Source organism: Dermacentor albipictus, chromosome 4 (assembly GCF_038994185.2).
Source record: "Dermacentor albipictus isolate Rhodes 1998 colony chromosome 4, USDA_Dalb.pri_finalv2, whole genome shotgun sequence".
Lineage (NCBI taxonomy): Eukaryota > Metazoa > Arthropoda > Arachnida > Ixodida > Ixodidae > Dermacentor > Dermacentor albipictus.
The window spans coordinates 120,129,443-120,148,339 of NC_091824.1; the positions used below are offsets into that span (position 1 = coordinate 120,129,443).

General features: G+C 44.6%; 1 protein-coding gene and 2 non-coding genes across 3 annotated transcripts; all 3 read right to left on the reverse strand.

The window, feature by feature from the left end:
• Positions 1-1,714: 1,714 nt before the first annotated feature.
• Positions 1,715-1,787, reverse strand: TRNAV-CAC (transfer RNA valine (anticodon CAC)). Its single transcript has one exon. It is a non-coding gene; the product is annotated as a tRNA-Val (tRNA).
• A 3,174-nt stretch (positions 1,788-4,961) lies between these two features.
• TRNAV-CAC (transfer RNA valine (anticodon CAC)) lies at positions 4,962-5,034 on the reverse strand. The gene has a single exon. It is a non-coding gene; the product is annotated as a tRNA-Val (tRNA).
• A 2,104-nt stretch (positions 5,035-7,138) lies between these two features.
• LOC135916032 (alpha-tocopherol transfer protein-like) lies at positions 7,139-15,385 on the reverse strand. The gene is made up of 5 exons (XM_065449237.1): positions 15,164-15,385; positions 13,704-13,943; positions 12,141-12,334; positions 10,125-10,235; positions 7,139-9,663 (listed from the first exon to the last, which is right to left on the reverse strand). Exons 1-5 carry the CDS (start codon positions 15,318-15,320, stop codon positions 9,433-9,435), a joined length of 933 nt encoding a protein of 310 aa, XP_065305309.1. The 5' UTR covers positions 15,321-15,385; the 3' UTR covers positions 7,139-9,432.
• Between the last annotated feature and the right edge of the window lie 3,512 nt (positions 15,386-18,897).

Genomic DNA, 18,897 nt, shown 5'->3' on the forward strand with positions numbered 1-18,897 from the left:
ACGTTGCATTGGTGAGGCGGCGTTGTTGTGCTTGGTGCTGATCACAGCTACAATGCGAAGCTTATGACTCACGTTTGGTTTGTTTTCTTTTTAATCGTACTACATCGTCATACATGAAGGAAGAAAACTGATCAAGGATATATTCACCTGCCTAACCAGGGCACACACAGCTGTAAATTCTTCTCTACTGAGCTCGATGATATGGAAAAAGATCAATTTGAATCAGAATAGTTAAAAAGCTGCAGCTGCTAGGACGTCGAACACCACTTTGCTACAATTCGATCTGCCTGTTCTTGTGCGTTTCCTTTTGCTTTCTTTTTATCTTTCATTTCACTGTCATTTCATTGTTCCATTTCAGTGTGTGTGTGCGTGTGTTTGTGTACGTGCGCGTGCGCGTACGTGTCCACAGAGTTCTTTTCTATTTTATTCAGATGTCTGACCTGCTCCTAACAGAACATTCAGTCATGGAGGATATACAGGGAAATTAAGGCAACAAGGAGCGTATGGCGGCAAGGATATAAAAAAAAAACGTTGTAAACTGCGCACATTTATTTTCGATTTATACAAAAATTAGGAGAGGAGGAGTTAAAGAATAGCTTACAGCAATAATAAGTAAAACTTAAAAACTAAGCAAGGCGAACAAGAATCTACGTAGCTAGCATACAATGGTTATACCACGCGTTATTCTCTGTGTAACTGTATAAATATTTTCTACCTACATTTTAAGAAATGTTCCTCTATTACTTCCAGGTTCAAATCTATTCAAAATCAAAAGCTATTCTAATTTACCTGAAAATACCCTATATTAAACAGTCCTCTCACCAGACGCGATCGAAAGTTTTGGTTATACGTTAGAAGTTGTGAGGAGCCGTCTATATGGATCGTGTTAACAAAAGTATCTTTCAACTTCCTTCATTATTTGAGGAAACAGGAGAAGTTGAAATATCGTGTCACCATGTGCTTCCAAGAGGCGAGCTTCACTGCTAAAACCCTTCACTTCTAGCAGCCGCAAGCGCCATTTCTTTACTGTTTTCTGCAACACCGTAGCCGAGGGACCGCGTCAGGTTTACGACACGAGCCCTTGCCTCTTTATTTCGTTTCTTTTTTGGCTCTTTGCCTATTTGTTTTTTTCCAGTGACGGTTCTGTGAGTTCTGGATGATTTACCGAAGTCACGTCTCATAATCGGTGACGTTGTAGGCAGGGCGTCTGACGAAAAGGCGTCTGTATACATGCGAAACGCCTCGATTCTCCACAGGCAATTCGATCGAGCTAGTTGTGACGATTTCATTGTATAACAAGCAGCGCCAAATTGATGATGACAGAGGACCAACGAAACGCGAGCGCCAACTCCAACTGCTTGTAAGGAAAAAAAACAAACAATATTTTCCGGCAAGGACTCCCTCAAGAGCAAGTATGCATGCGGGCTTTCTTTTGGCAATTCAGCTGTTGTTGCGCAGTGCAGTGGTTCGACACTTTGAAGGTGCGATCGTCAGCGCATCATCCATTTACCACGCTTGTCGATTCGCAACGACCAAGCCTAATGATCGGCCCTTTAGGAGTTCCGTCTTCCAGTGTGACGAGGTTTATGCATTTTTTTTTTTGCCTAGCCACGTCGTCACGAGCTCACCCCAAGTAGAAGTCAACAGTGCTCAACAAGTCGTAAAAAAAAAGGAAAAGAAAAAAAAACGAGGTAGTTGAAAAAAAAAATAAAACTGTTTCCGCCCGGGATCGAACCGGGGACCTTGCGCGTGTGAAGCGCACGTGATAACCGCTACACCACGGAAACGATTTGTTTCCCAGTGGGTGATGAGCATCGAGCTTTATTTTTGTTGTTGTTTATTACCTTGATTACAACACTACGTAAACGCGTACAAAGCAGTTCACTTGGTGCAACAAAATAATATTACATCATTTGGCGAGACTGTACATAATTAAAAGGCCCTCAAAGAGGATATCACGGCCACCAAACTGTCAAGCTCCTGAAACCACTTTGGCGGTTCAATCATGTGCTTGAGGGCATCACGCGTGTACCTAAGACTTTCACTCAGGTGTTCCCTCGCAGAACTTTCATCTACGCTGGCATTCCTGACATCCATACGCGTTTTCCACACACTTCTCATTCACAAAAGCATTGCCAAGTCAACCGGCACTCCCCCTGTGTCTGCGCACGGTAAGAATCGAATACCGAAAGGACTTAACGGCAGGTCTTTCTTCAGAGTCCGTTTGAGAACATCCCACAAGAAAGCGGAGTCATGGAAATACAAGATGATGGGCTCAATAGTTTCAGGTTTCTTACACATTATGCAGTAAACAGACCGTGGAACAAAGGAACCCTTGCTTTGGAGCCATGGCTTCACAAGGAGAGTGACAGAATGCAATTGAATAAAGAAGGTTTTCGCTGAAGATCTAACCAGCACAGGATACGGCAAGAAAACATCAACCAGGTCACTATAAAGTTTATTACGCGTCACAGAAGTAAAAAATTCATTCGAAAAATGCGCTTTCGGTAAAGAAAAGGACATAACTTCTTTCAAAAAGCCAATTGGTGTTAGAGTTTGTTCATTTGTTGATGAGACAACCCACTGAGGCAATGAAGAGATTAATCTCACTCGAATAACAATACAATATATAGAAATATATCCACTTTGGTCCCTTAAGAAAAAGAACCTACTAACAATCTGTTTCAAAAACAAATCCGTTAGCCCTAGTCCTCCATTCTTCACCGAATGGAACAAGTTACACTGGCTAGTTCTATCCCAAGTGGATCCCCATACATGTACCGCAAACACTCTGTGAAGTTTCTGCATCGAAATTCTTGCCATGCCTAACACTTGTAGTACATAATACACCTTTGTAGCTACAAACAAATTGCAAAAACTAGCTTTTGAAAACATCGAAAAATTATGCCCGCCGCACTTTTCTGTCTGGTCTTTAACTCTTTTTACTTCTTCGATCCAATACGCGGCACTGTCACCATAACGTTGTAATGGCACCCCAAGATATTTTTCAGGGGTAACGCTCCAGTTCATATTGCAAAAATACTCCCGTGTCTGTGGCCAGCTGCCGTGCCATAAACATAGGCACTTACTTAGTCCAGCTGACAACACTTCCAGTTGCGGCGCAAAAAGTAACAACCTCTTTGTTAGTTTTATTCATGCTTTCTGTATCACGGTAGAAAATTACCACGTCATCTACATAAGCCATAACTCTAGTCTCAATTCCTGCGTAGATAGACCCACGAATAGATTGGCTTTTAATTATTTTCAAACAAAATGGCTCTAAATACAAAGCAAATAAAAGAAGCGACAAACAACGTCCTTGTTTTACTGATGGTTCCACTTTTATACTGGCGCCTAATTTCCTATTAATTACAACTTTGCAGTGCAATCTTTGTACACCATTCTTACTCCATCTGTTATCACTGCACCTGCTTTAACATGTTCTAAGGGCAACAAATATGACATCATGGACGATTCTGTCAAAAGCCTTTTCAAGGTCTATTTGTATCATAGCAACTCTGTCCTCCCTTTCATCGCAACATTGCAGTATGGTGCTTGCAGTATGTATATTCGAAAAGATCGATCTGCCTTTGACACCGCATGTCTCATGGGGGCCCACTAGTTCTTCTATAACAGTCTGCAATCGTCGCACCAGTACATTAGTGTAAGCTTTATAGTCCGTATTTTTCAAGCTTATTGGTCTGTTAGCTTCAACCGCCAAAAGTTGCGCACGATCTTTCGCTTTAGGAATTAAAATAACGTGTGATGTCCGAAATAAAGGAGGTGCTTCCTTGTTCTCGTACATCTCCCTTATCACGCGGTGTAATGCTACAGCTATTCCACGTTTAAATCTCTTATAGAAAGCCCATCCCAGACCATCATGCCCCGGCGACTTGCCGGGACTAAGTTCGTCGATCGCATCCTCAACTTCTGAAAGGCTTATTGGTCTGTCGAGCGCTTAACAAAAATGTTGGCATTAATGGCAAGAAATCAGTTCTAAACCTTTCAATATCACATGTCTTTTTCCCCACCAAACTTTCACAATAAGACTCAAATGCGTGCTCAATCATTCCAGCATCACTAGTAACTTCCCCTTATTTCTGTTATTTCTTCGGAAACCGCATGTTTCTTCTCGTCACTTATTGTTCTCTTGGTAGGCGTCTTTCCCATCTATAAACTCTCGGCCCTTGCGTTTAATATCGCACCCCTGTACTTTTCTTCATCCATGACTTTGAGCTCAGACTTAACTTCTTTGATTTCTTTCGGAAAGAAACCAGGCGAAGAGCTTTCTGCGCAGAGCATATATTTTAACCTAAGGTGCAATTCCTTCTCATGCTCTTTTTCTTTGTGATAAACTACGCATGCTCTTTCAATCGTGGTGAATTTAACATCTCTTTTGAAGAGTTCCCATTCTGCAATGAAGACTGACGTAGTTATGCTGAGAAAATTTTCGAGCTGTTCTTAAACTGCCTTCTGAAAAACGTCATCGTGCAGAAGCTTATCATTTAGCTTCCATAAGTCCCAGTGGAATTTCGATGGTTTTTGTTTCTTTAATAGGGTTGACATAACCAGGCAATGATCGCTAAAACTAACATGTAACACTTGAAAACTTGAAAAAAAAAAGGTACAAAGGCTAACAGAGCATAAATTCTGTCTAGCCTGCTATGACACTGACCTTGGTAGTGCATATACATGGCATGGTTTTCTCTTGACAACACATAACAAATGTCTTCAAGCTCTTGTTGCCTTACAGTCGAACTTAAAAGCAACGCACTTTTATCGCAAACACTGCTCAACTTAGATTTATCCTCCGCAAAGACAATTAAAATCCCCAAGTAATATGACGTGCCCTTCACAATTCAAGCACTCCTGAACATCAAAAGGACTTCCTACTCCCGTGCTACATTCGGAGTCATGAAAAAAAAAGGAAAAGAAAAAAGCGAAGTGATTGAAAAAAAAATTGTTTCCGCCCGGGATCGAACCGGGGACCTTGCGCGTGTGAGGCGCACGTGATAACCGCTACACCACGGAAACTTTTTTTTTTTCTTTATTGCCTTTTCACAAACGCAAACAAAAAGATCAATTACACGACATGTACATATTCTAAAAACACCAGCCACAGCTCGGCCAGTGTAAGGTGTTTAGAAGGGCTTCACAGAAGCCAATTGGTCTAGTACAGGAAGCCATTCCGGGGGTTCACATAGTGCTCTGAACAAGTCGCGTGTGTATATAATGCTCTCAACAAAATAGTGTCTTGCTGAGTGAGCCTGTATATGACAATGTCTGATGTCCATTCTCGTCTTCCATACGCTGTGTTAGGGGTAGAACATGAAGTGCCTGGAGCGTTTAAAAAAGAAATACGAGAGGTGAAAGCGAAACTCGAGTTGATCGACGAAGATAAGTACCGCGGCGCAATGATAAGGGCGCGCACTGAAAAGTTGTGGCTGGGCGAAACGCCCAATAAGCGTGTGCTAAGTGAAGAAAAGAAGCATGCTGCAAATAAGGAGATAAATGAAATTCGCTATTACAACAAAATTACACGAGAAAGCGAAGAAATAAAACGTGCATTTGTTGATTTTTATACCGAACTTCTTGGAGGAAGAATTTATGACCCCGAGTACTTCAAAGCCCACTTTCTAACTCTTATGCCAAGATTAGAGGACACGGTTAGAGAATCACTGGAATCTGAAATTACCGTGGCCGAAATTGAAGCGGCAATCGATGACTTGGGTAATGGCAAGTCACCTGGGCCAGATGGACTGGGCGCAGCCGTATACAAATTTTTTAAGGCAGAAATGGCAGTGGCTTTACACCGAGTGATCGCTGAATGCTATGAAAAAAAGCAAGCGCCTCTCTCGTTCAGGACTGCGCACGTAGTAATGATCCCCAAAACTGACGATCCTGCAAAATTACTTTCAGTTGAGTCCTACCGTCCCATTAGTTTGACCAATACAGATTATAAAATATACATGAAAGTGTTAGCTAGAAGGCTCCAAAACGTTATTAAGTCCCTCGTTGGCCCGCATCAAACCTGTGGCATTAAAGGTAGAACAATTTTTACAAACATACACATAGCAAGAAGTATTCTGGAATGTTGTGACGCAATGCATGACCGCGTAGCTATGATTCAGCTAGATTTACATAAAGCGTTCGACAAAGTTGTACATGAAGTTCTGTTTTTATTGCTGGAGCACGTAAATGTTGGATCTGTAATTACTGAAGGCGTTAAAATGGTGTATCATGATTGCACTACACCACGGAAACGAGTTGGCAAAGGTATCCTAGTGGGCGATGAGCATCGAGCGACCATCAGCTCCCCCTGGCTATCGTTACTTTCTACAGGAAGGAAATTAAACGCGTTAAATTTTTACTCACAACGCTTTCGAACGTTTGGGTTCGAAACAGTTACCTCCACTTTTCCTTTTATTTTATTATTTTTTATTTATTTTCTTTGTCCTGAAAAAATCCAGTCGGTGCATTCAGAACGCCGCCGTTTGCGCTACGGCACGCATGAGGTAGGGTGGCTAGCCACCCTAGCATGAGGGAGGGATCAAGTTCCTGCCGTTTACGTAACTGGCTGAATATTGCGGTTATTAGTACATCCGAAATTTCGGTCGAGGGCAAGAGGGGGTAGAAATTTCAGCTAAAAGTTATGATGGCCTTTGAGGGACTATAAAGAGAGCGGATAAGCCATACTGTGTGTTATTTTCTTGCTGGCCGAAATTAAAAAAGAAAAGTTCAGACGTTATTGTTGCTATTCGAGTGCCCAGATTGGCAGCCTTTATATAAGAAGTAATTTGCCCAGATATGTGCATGACGAACAAAGTTTTGTTAATTAACTTTTGAACCATTTATTTTATGTTCGAAAAGCAAATGAGTATTTTGGTGTGCCAGTCCGAGAACCCTATCTAATTGAGCGAAAAAAATGTGGTTATACATGCTTCTGTAAGAACTACACGAACAAATATTGAGCCCTATATAAAACAAATATGTAAGCTTACACAGTAAGAGTATATACTTCGAATGGTCCCCGCCACCCCTCCCTTCTTACGCCGGTGTGCTACACATACAAAGTGTTTCCAGTTATTTCATGCACTTGGTATTACAAAATTTGCGCGGGCTTGTTTGCTTGCCCCCCTCCCGTAGTAAATAAAGTAACATGTCTACAGAAACATGGTGAACCTCGCAGCGTTTCTATCTCTCTCTCTTATATATATATATATATAAGTCAATGTCAGTTTGCGAGAACCGGTCGAACTGCCACTACATCGTAGGCTGATTTGCTGCAGTAAACGTAGTCTATGTCTCCATAACTACGCGTTTGTTAACGTTTAACATCGTTTTATTTGCCAAGTCGTTCACGTCGCACGAGGCCCATTTAAGAGTTGTTCCTAGATCTTTTTTTTTAGTTTATTCGGGAGCGTAACAACGTTACATAAGTTCAGTGATCTGCAGCTTCTTCATGAAGATGTCATATATGACACTGCCGTGCATTGAAAAGAAGAGTGTTTGCAATGGACACTATTTGAACAACATTCGTGCTGCTCACGTGGCTTCTACTATTACCAATGTACGTGCGGAAGGCCAGTTTGTCAGTGTGAGACTTCGTCATTGTCGTCGTCGTCTTAAGGCACAGGTAAAGACCCAAAATTTCGGTATACGAGGGGAAGAGAAAGAGAGAATATTTTTAATGTGGGAAAAGTAGGGAGGTCAGCCGGAGGAGCCTTGCTTCTGGCCTACTACGTATTCTACGTATAGTTAAGGTAGAAGAGGAAGGAGAGAGAGGGAGTGTAGATGACGATAATATGTACGCAGTAAACTATGTAAGCGCGCGATATGCATATATGTTTTGTGTACAGTTGGTAGCAATGTGCTGGCACCTGCCATGGTGCTTCCGAAGCTTTTAGTTAAGGCTTCTAGTTATTTGTTAAAAAATAGAATGCAACAAAACTGCCATTGACATACAGTGAGCAGAGGGAAAACACGAAAGCAGAGCCTCTTCTGGTATATTTATAAGTGGTTGGTTACAGCTTTGCTAGCATATGCTCTAGATGACACTCGAGCATGTACATAGCGCCATTGCAAAATCTCAACACAAACACGAGCCAGCATTGGTCGAGCGTCATCGGCAGGCATTATTTACAATGTGCTAGAGTAAAAAAGTTCAAAGCACCGAACATTGTCCTGAAAAAAAAAAGGAAATCCGCGCAAGGCGCTGCTCGACGTGTCGGAACAGATGAGGGTGACTGTGGGAAAGCCAGAGAACGTAATTCAGAGACGATGGGAGGTCGGTTGTCCCATTGTCGCCTGCCACTTCATTTGCATCTGTGCTGTAAGCGCTTTCGCATGTTCTTTTACAGAATTATTTCTACAACCTACAAAATGTGGAATTTCGGCAGATGCGTGCTTTTGCACTATGCGATATCGACACCATATGCACTTCTTGATGCCCCTGAGCGTACGACAAAAGCGTCTTGTGAACAGGTGCTACAACTTTGGTGACAATACTTTTCGACTGGTTGTTCGAACGACTAGTGATTCTATTTGACAAAGATAGGTCTACATATCGAAACGTTGGCCAGCGTTTCTGAGGCACGTCATCCCTGTCTATATAACTTCTATACCACAGTGTGCTACTCCATCTGTCGGCCTCCTTCTTGATTTTAGACAGCGCAGTCGGAATGCAAGTGCCTTTCGAAATGCGAGTGCCTTTCTAAATGCTATGGCGCCCACTGCTTTCATTGCGCGGGACATGCGCCGGCGTAATTTCTGCGCACTGTGCACGATTGTCACACGAAAGCACGAAGCTCACCTATTACACTGCAGTGAATGCCGGTTTCTCAAAAAGGCAGATGATATTGTTGGCACACCAGGTCTGGTAGAAATACGCTTTGTAGAACCAAGTTTCACGATACAAAAAAAGTTTCATCAACCCGACTCTATAGCACGAAGCTACAAAGAAAATCCGTACGGGTTTCGCAGAAAGAAAGCTTCGCAGTTTGAAGAAATATTCACTCTAGTCCGGGGATCCAAACCGGGGCCAACGCCTTTCCGCGCCGGTCGCTCTACCATTTGACCTAACCAGGAGGCTAGCAGATATAGCAGACCTCAGAGCGAGGCCACCTTGCTGGCTTCCGCACAACGTATCTCGCACATTCAGTATTCCAGTGCCTTGAGTTATCGGTCGATTCCGCATCGCGTTGCAACCTGTCAGCATCCTGGTCAGCTCACATGGTAGTGCGATCGCCTCGCGAAGGCGTTGGCTCTGGGATCGAGCCCACAATTTTTTTTTCAACTGTGAAGCTTTCTTTCTGGGAAATCCGTACGGGTTTCCCTTCTAGCTTCGTGGTATAAAACCGGATGGATGTCGATTTTCCCTCTCTAAAGAATGTTGCTACTTCTTTTTCACGGGCTTGCGCCTTTTTACGATGTTTACAGAAACGTTAACTGGCTTTCAATCTCAGCCTCCGTGACAAAGTCTTCTTTGGTAGTCTTTGTGTAGCCGTAGCTGTTGTTCTCCCGGTACTCGTCGTCATAACCTTCCAGGTCGTTCCAGAAACCATCGAAGTCGACAGGCGGCGCATGACCACCGTACTCCTCTGGAAGAACCTTGGGCGGGATTTCCTTGTGGAGCTCCTCGAACTTTTCTCCGTAAAGGATAAACTGCGTCGGGGATAATAACGCCGAGTGACTATGGCACATATTGTGACGGCGCGTCTGTATCCATATCAATGTGATTTCGTCAGAGGTTGAACACCGCTCTTTACCCGTATCAGTGGAACTTTACTAATGTAGTCCTGTAACATGTGTTACGATAAAAGGTGCGTACACCTTTCCCTGTCTATACCCATCGCTAGATTTGCCCAGTGTTTACCCACCCAAATGCTAGCCACATCTTTCTTTTTTCTCTCGATATTGGCACTACTTCATCGAGAACGGATATCAAGCGGCCTTCGATCATTCTGCAGCATGCTTTGTCTTCTTCGCCGTTACGCAAGGCGGTGGTTTCTTTTCTCTCTCTCTCTCTCTCTCTCTCTATCGCTTTCCTTTTTTTTTCTTTTCGTGTGTATTCTTTCAAGCAACTGACAAGCCACCCGCTGTAGCTGGTAAATTGAGTCTCTCACCCTTTGTGCAAGCTTCGCCTTCAAGAAAGGCCGGATGAGCGCGAAGAACGTGTCGAACGCTAGGCCTTGCTTCACATTGTGCATGGCCTTGAGTCGCATTGGCATACAATCCTGAAAAAAAAAAAGAAACGTGAAATCTCGTATTAACGCTTTTCACAAGGTCACGGGAACTGGAGTATATATAGTAATGAGGTGTGGCGCACCAAATGCATCGACGAACTTGCCTTGAGGAAAGTATACTAGAACGTCGCGCTCCAGAGACGCATTCGGCCTCCACCCACGCCACCCATTCAAGCTCCCGTCGGTGTTTCGCGTCTGTTAGACACAGCTTAAGGATTTGTTTGCCTTGTAGTTTAAATTTAACAAATGAGAGCGACATATACGTCATGTTTAAAGTTGGCAAATGTGACAGCAAGTTCATTTCACGAACAAACCAAAGTAATAACGTAAGCAAAGTCAGTGATAACATTAAAACTTTTGTTTATGTAACTTTTTCTTGATATATTCCAAATTCAATTACTTACGATATGAGACAGTGCAAAACGAGCCAACGCGGAGCTAATAATTCGAGAATAATCAAACTGAATAACTTTCCAATGTAGAAAAGCTACACGTGGGCAATATAATGCAAAGAATGGGTAACGCGTGCAGACACGGACACAAGAGAAGAGACATGGACAACACGAATGCCGACTATCAACTGAAGGAAGTACTGAGGCGAAAAAAGAAAGAAGACACAAAACTCATCAGCGCATGCTTTGGAATGATAGCACCACGTGTCAATCGGGTACACGTGCCGATCTACGTGAGACACAACTGTCAAGGCCTTCTTCTTGGGCAAGTTGGTGCTTAGATTTTCTAGGTATACATTGTGGCACAATATATATTTCTTGAAAAGGGACAAAAGATCGAAAGGAAGACAGTGAAGCGTCAATCAGGCGCTTCACTGTCTTCCTTTCTGCTGTCCCTTTTCAAGAAACGTATTTTGCGCCTTAAAATATACCTAAAAACTGTTAAGGCATCTGATCTCTTTCTTGTGTAAGTTAATTGAACGCTGATTCAAGCACGCACTTCCACCATTATTGATATGCCATGCCTCGACCATAAGACGCGTATCTTCATTCCTATGCCTGTACAATATCGCGCATTCATTTAACTCAGGCGTGCAGTTACAGTCTTGGCACTCTTGGCAATGTAAGGAAAGTTTAGAAAGCGATCCACCGGTTAACGATCTTTTATGTTCCATTAGCCTCTGATTGACACACCACCCCGTTTGCCCTACGTAGAAATGGCCGCAGCTGAAGTACGACAGTCAGTAAAAATGTTGTTCTTGATGTGCTTCAATGGAGAAATCTCTCTTATTTTTTGCCATTTCACCTGCTCATTTTTTCCCTGCACGGTAGCGCATATCTTACCTAGCTTATTGGGAGCAGTAAAAACAACATTAACACCATATCTACTTGCAACTCTTCACCACTTGCAACTTGAGCAATGTGAGGGAACGTATGCAGTGAACGGTGTTGTGGTGGTGCGCCTCACGCTTGCATTGAAATGCGGCCGCCTCGGCGACGTTCACATCTCCAACATTTTCAACAGCAGCGTGTCATGTCTCTAAGACACCGCGGCGAGTTAGCGAAGTACTCTGAAAACCACTGATGTCTCTTACTTTGAGTTGAATACGAACGCCAGAGTCGAGGGGACGTTATGTCGACAGAGTAAAGCCAAGGCGCAAAAGACAAGGACTGAAGAAGGACACAAATGACAGGACCGGCGCCGGCCCTGTCGTTTGTGTCCTTCTTCAGCCCTTGTCTTTTGCGCCTTGCCTTTACCCATTCAAGCATGAACCAACTAGCCCAAGCAAGAGTTTTACTTAAGTTATGTCGAAAGACATGTCTTTTTTTTTTGCCGCAAGTTAAAACACACACAAAAGGAAGACACATAGACAACTGCACGGACGGCACTCCATTCATTCAAACTAATTCACGCAATCTGCAATAAGGTCAGGCCTACACATACCTGCAGGTACTCAAAGCCTCTCCTGATCAAACCCACGTTGATGGCAAGCACTTTTTCTGCTGTAAAGCCACCATAGTCAAAGAGTATCACCACGCCTAGCGTTTGTGTCGTCGGGTCCTTAGCCAGGTGCTCCAAGCACAGCATGATAGCCCGATGAACATCAACGTAGGATGATTCCTCGAGCACCCACATACCTGGGAAGTGGCATGGGTAAGACAAAAAAAAATATGCAGATCCAACGCACGTATAGGAATATATGTGAAGCAAAGCGTGTAATTAGATGCTGTACAACTAAATGTGATGCGTCCCAGCCTCTTTCTTTTCATGCTATACAAACTGTTATCTAACGCATTGTTTATGTTTATGCATTGCACCCATCACTTTAATCCGTGCAATACTTATGCAATGCAAGCAAGCAATGCAAGATGGCGACGGCAAAAAGTTCGATCTGTTTGGCCGGGTTTTGGTCGGTAGCCCCGGGTGACCCACGGCAACAAAAGCGCAACATTCTAGTACGCACACTACTATAGCGATGCTACGGCTTTCAACTTTCTTTCTTGCTTGCTTTTTAATGCGTCAACGTAATGATGATAGTGCGGGCGCATGCCACGAAAGGTGGTGAAACTATCTATCTGGATCGAAGAAACCAGAAAAAAATATAGACTAAGTTTTCCGCCAGTGGACAACTGACGTGGTCATTTAGTCGGGTCGTGCGGTACACTGGCACCATTCATCTACATCAGGCATGTTGACGTGTCCTAACATAGCTGACTTCGAGGTTACTGGAGCGCGTATTGTAATTACCGTTGGTAAATCTTGATCGGTGTCTCAGTCGATTAGGGATTCAAGAACCAACAAATGAACACTACAGAGCGTCGTGTAAAGGAAGTTAGGAAATGTCTTGCAATTGGCAAATTTGTTCGCCAAGGAAGTCAGCCGTGCCACTGCAGACGCAAACGCGTAGCTACGTGTTACTCTATGTAATTTCTTACACCGCGTCTGGTTATTTTTTTACCATCCCCATAATTGTTTGTGAAGCGCCAATACCGAGCGCGCGCAAGAGCTTCTCATCCCTCGCAATCCTGAGCCATAGCAAGCTGTGCAGTGTTCCCCATTATCAAACATTTCTCCAGTCTTCACTACGTATAAGGCTTCAGAAAGTGAGGAGCAGTGCCTCCTCTGCGCTCAAGTGGCCACTGCGTTTCACTAACGTTTCTCGACAATCCCTGTACTAAACTTTCCTAAGAAGCCATTCGCAGCATCTGTTGGTGACTTCTTTCTAGACAGTTCATCATCGAAGAAATCGCCAAATCGTGGAAGAGCATTATTTAAAAGCAGTGTCTATTTCGGTGGAGAGGCGGCACTGTCCTACGTTTGATGGCCTCATTCATCCATCCATACATCCATACATCCATGGTGTCGAAGAACAGCTTAAAGTCGAAGTCCATTTGTAAACATGGCGGATAACACAGTTCCTAATAGAGTCGGTTGAAAGCGAAACGCTTCTGTTGTCAGCATTGCACATGCAAAATCCACCGCACGGGTTTCATGATGATACCATACCGGGTTTGAAAAAGAAGATTCGTCGTCCGTGAGCATCCTTCTCTTTCATGACCATCATGAGCTTTCTCGTAGCTGGAGACACCTTTGAAGGCAGGAAGTCACGGAACACGGGCCCGCTGGTGTTTCGGATCTTGTAATAGTTTTTCACTGTGCGCAGGGCCGCCTCCACGTTGTACTTCCGCACCCGCAGGAACCTCAGAAGAAACTGCGCATCCTTCCGTGTGTTCAGGCCCTCTTCCTCTGCCATAGAGTATACGAAAACCACGCACATGATGGGCTCTAAATGAAGTTAAGGGTATTAACACGTGATTAGTGAGGTGTGTCAGTGCTCAAACACTACCGCGAGCAAACGGGAACAAGTGCAGACACACTAGTAATAGCAGCACCAATGCTGTCTGTCTATGTGCGGCTTCATTCTCGCGTTAACTGTAAAATTAACCAAGCAAATCAAATCACTTGTATTCGCCCGTGCAGACGGGATGGTCATTTTTGACTAAGCTACATACGTAGCTTCACGTGGCTCAAAACTCCTTACGAGGCACCATTACAAAAATTCAGACTGAAATAAGATAGGAACACTGTAATTGGAGGTAATTTTATTTCAATATAAAAGAAAATAAAGGAATAAGGAGAAATTTAGAATTTTTCTGTACATAACAGAAAGCAAATACGACATAAAGCAGAGAACGTATAACCTAAAGTTATGCCGAATATGCCGACTCGACACAGCATCTGAGTAATACTTTTTCCGCCAAGAATATCCCTTATCTACAGAACAATAGAATTCTACGGTAAAGACAAAAATTCCCAGCGCTTTCTTGCGATTCAAAATGATGCTCTATACCCGGTGGCGCCTACTGACAAAGTTTCACAAAAAGCTGAAGAAGCTTTCATAACTTTCATATGTAAAATCTTTAGTACACGCATCAAGTACTTACGCATCTCCCATAGACGGATAATTGCTTCCTATCTTAATTTTTTAAATTCTTACTCAAGGTGTTTCGTCGCCGGCGGGCTTTTCTGCAGAAATGGCGAGTCTGCTTCGACACTGGCGTGCTCGATTTTTGCAAGTGCATGACTTGGTATGGTAGTACGACGTTTTGATCACACTGAATTCCTTGAGTTCTTCTATATAAAGCAACATGCTATAAAAACACCGCGAAATTAATTACAGCAAGAGCAACGACTATTTCGTCAAGGTACATGACAGCAGGGAAACTGTTTATTGTGAAGTCTCAAACCTGCGGCACGTGATTGGGGTCCCGATGGCATGTGCATCACTTGCAACTGCTCGCCGCTGACCTTGCTTTACAATTCGACAACTGCGCAATTTAGGATACCACATGGCCAAACCGGACTTCCTGCTTGCGGTACCATCCGAGCCTTCCTCAAAGCCATAGAAGGCTACGTTGCTCCTCACACAAATGCAATCAGATCCGGGATGTCGATTCTTATTTCACCTGATAAAAGCTGAAGAAGCTTCGCAAGAGATTCCTTCCTCCGAGCGGGAGTCTCTCCGAGCTCATCTTCGGCGATCTGTTGAAGTCTGAACGGAAGCGCTTCTTGTGACGTGTCGAACACGTCCTCCACAGATTTCTTCGTATACACCCCAGTCATTTCTGTAAGCGAAGCCTCGTGATGTGTAAAGTAAGCGCGCGATCACAACACTGCACCGAAGCACCGCCACTGTGCGGTCAAAAAGGGCGGCAACCTTCTCTCATACGCGGAGGAAGTGGACGCAGAGAGGTGGGGCAAACGGTGCGGCTGAGTTTTGCTCTTAACTCCTCGCAAACCGGTTGCCACGTGTCCACTGAGAGACGCGCCATCCTTGAACACGACGCAGCTTCACTCGTGCGTGAGTAAATTGCCTCTTGCTGCCCTGAGAGCGGCAAACATTAGTATCATTGTGGTTTTCATCTCCGGTTGGTGCATTAAGCCGCCCGACGCTGAGAAAGGAGGAGTACACGGGTAACTGCCGTGCTGCTTGCAGCCAGACACGCAAATGCGCAATTTAAGGGTAACCCTGCGTGTATTGACATCAGTGTATATGCTTTTCGCCGGGCTTTTGGGGCGGGTGTCCTTGACACTACGGATAGCCGTAAGTTCGGTTGGCTTGCCGGTGGGCAGGGCCAAACGTGCGTGTCCTACTGCTCTGCTTATACGTACGGACGCGTTCCGGGATTATAGCAGTGCTTAACTGTGGCATTGCGATTCAAGGAGAGACATCAGGCGAAAAAATTTTTTTTCTTGCTGATATTGTTCCACTTCGTTTGGTTTTTCTCCTTTTCTATTTATTATCTCCCTCTGCTAATTATGTTGTGCCATTTCCGCATGAGCGCGAGCTCCGCGTAGTCAAAGAAAGCACGATTCGATGCAAAAGCATGGAAGCTTGCGCATGTGACCAGGTGATAGCTATACCGGGATTTTCTACGAATACATTATAGGTAATATTTAAAATACCCATTTTGAAACAAAATGGCGGTTCCTTCGGAGACATTCCGTCAGTGGTGGCGACCACGGTGTGACAGGTGACACGTAGTAATTAGTCGCTAATTGACAAAAATATAATAATTGACTTCCAGACTATTAGTTTCCGCGGCCTCGTCGTAACTGGGAAACTGAGGCAAGCTCTCCCTATAAGCCTTATCAAGTTTTGGATCTGGCAAACTGCGATTACCCGCGAAACTCTGCCACGACGGATTTCGGCTGTCAGAGCGCGCGAAACCGAAACTGGGAAGCCGCAGCGAGCGCAAAGCCGCGCCCATCGAGGCGACGTTCCGTTTACGTCACACAGCAGCGGGCAGCCAGCGCGCTCTGATAGCGAGGAACACAGAACCGCAGCGCACTGGCAACCGGCGTCTGGGTGACCGTGTTTCAAAGTCCGTGAATATATACATGGCTGTATATGCATATATATCTATGTCTCGCTTTTAAATCGACTAGCAATGTTCTTAGTTCGTTCGAAAGCTCTTGATAAGGCACGGTCAGCTGCCGAGTGAAGTACTAGAGAACCGGGCCTCCCTGTAAGTAGTGTGACGTAGCGTGATCCTCACTGTGCCAAACCTTAGTTGTCCTCAAGAGCAAACAGGAAAATATACACATGTATAGGATTGAGAATACATAGAGTCGAACATTTGAGGTAATGAAAATCGGAAGTTTGAAAGAACGTGCGACTAACGGGTTTGCGTAAGTAACAAAGGAAGCAATTGAAGGTAGAGTGAAGATAAATGTCGTACAGAAGCTCTGAGAAAGTCGATGCAGGACCGAGTAAGAGTCCCAGGCAAACGCCAGAGTGAAGACGCGCCCTGTTCAGAAGTTGGAAAAGTAGAACGTGTGGAAACAACTTCGTTAAGTTGGTGTTTCTCGAGTAAATCATGAGTCTGTCGTTCTGTTTAATAACCTACTGTACGCCTACCAACCTACATTTCCTATAACGCGACATCAGCTGACGACGTGCCGCATTCAAAAGATATTGCGTACTTCTAAAACCCCATACTTGTCGTTTACAGAACCGTCGTTGAGCCTCATGCAGACATCTTGAAATCGAGCCAAGAGCAATTCAGCAAGGACAAGAGGTTAAGAGTATAGAAATAAACTATCCGATATCTCCAGCTGACCTGATTACGTATGAACAGGTGCTAGCGGTAGAAGATAGATGCAGAAAAAAAATGTTCTTACATGCTGCAGATAACGCCGTTGCAGTTCTCGAGTGGAACATTCAATCCACGAGTGTAAAAATATATAAACATGCCATATTTGTTTTAGAGCGCAGCTCTTGGTCGCCCGTTCCTGCCGTGAGCGTCGGCGTCCCTCGTCGTAACCGAGCGAACGAGCAGAGCAAAGGATGAAAGAGCGAACGCGGATTGCGGCGGGGGATGAAAGACGGTGATAGCGAAAAGTGTGCGAGAGGGAAAGCGGAGGAGGGGGATATGGTGAAAGCGTGAGAAGAAAAGCATAGTGTGGCGACGATCGCTACGAGATGGCGCCATAGTAGCGCACGTCATGTTCACCGATGATGCCATCGATAAGGCATGCGGCGAGCGCGTCCACCTATACCATATAAGGAAACAAAGCGCTGCATGAGCCGAGGTATGTCTGCGGCGGATGCTGTGAATCGCGCTTACGCTACACCCACGCGCTGCCTCTTCCCATCTCCCGAATAGCGAGGCAGTCACGCCACACTTGGCTCCGTTTGCAACGCGCCGCACGATACAGATTGTCCGCGTCGGCCAATATATCGCGAAATGAAAACTCCTCTACAGCTGCGCTCAAATTTTGCATTAGGGAGCTTTATAATCGTTGGGGCATTTTTTCACAGCGAACCTAACTCGTATCCCGGGATTTTTTCGTCTCCATCGACAAAACAGTCGACGTGAAAGCATTTCGCGAATTGAAGCGAAAAGTGCCTATCTTCATTGGAACTACGCATGCAGTACACATCCCAGTATTCATTTCACTAAATAAAAGCACAACTGTCAAAACCACGTGATAGATGATAAGTCGCATTCGAACAATAACGTTCGCCGCATGCGTTCTGGTAAGGTAGGCAGGTATACGCAGGCGAACGCTATTTTTCGAGCGCGACTCATCATCTATCATGTGGTTTTTACACTTGTACTTAAAAATAGAAGAATTGCTCTGCTTGAGCGCGGTTAAGCCAAGTTTGTCGAGCGACAGCACGGGTTTGCTTGCTATGGGAAAGGACACTGACGCTGCTCGGCGCCGTCAGCAACTACCGTATACGATTGCACCGCAACATACAGACGCTGCTCGGCGCGGCAGCAGAAGCGAGTGAATTGACCTTCATGCCGCGTATCGCTGCAACGTGAACTAAGCGTCGAAAGCACAGTGCATAGGCAGCTACTAGTACTCGGCGCACGTTGTACAGTCGCAGATCGCTTTGAACATGAGGCCCGCACAACCGCGCACTTTGTACACATCGCAGACCGCTTTCAAGACATCGGCGCCCACGTGGCGCACGCAGCGCCACCTAAGTCCCAGTTTGACCTTGGCTGACCTTGAAGGTCAGATTTATGGAACGAGACATTTTCTGGCTCTGTACCTGAAGTAGTGGAGCTTTCGCTCTAAAACTTTATTTCGTCAGCGTTCGGTGGGGTAATTACGCGTGGTTTCTTCAAGCGGGCCAGATAGCCGTGAAGTGATGTTTAATGGCGACATCTTCCGCTCGTTATAT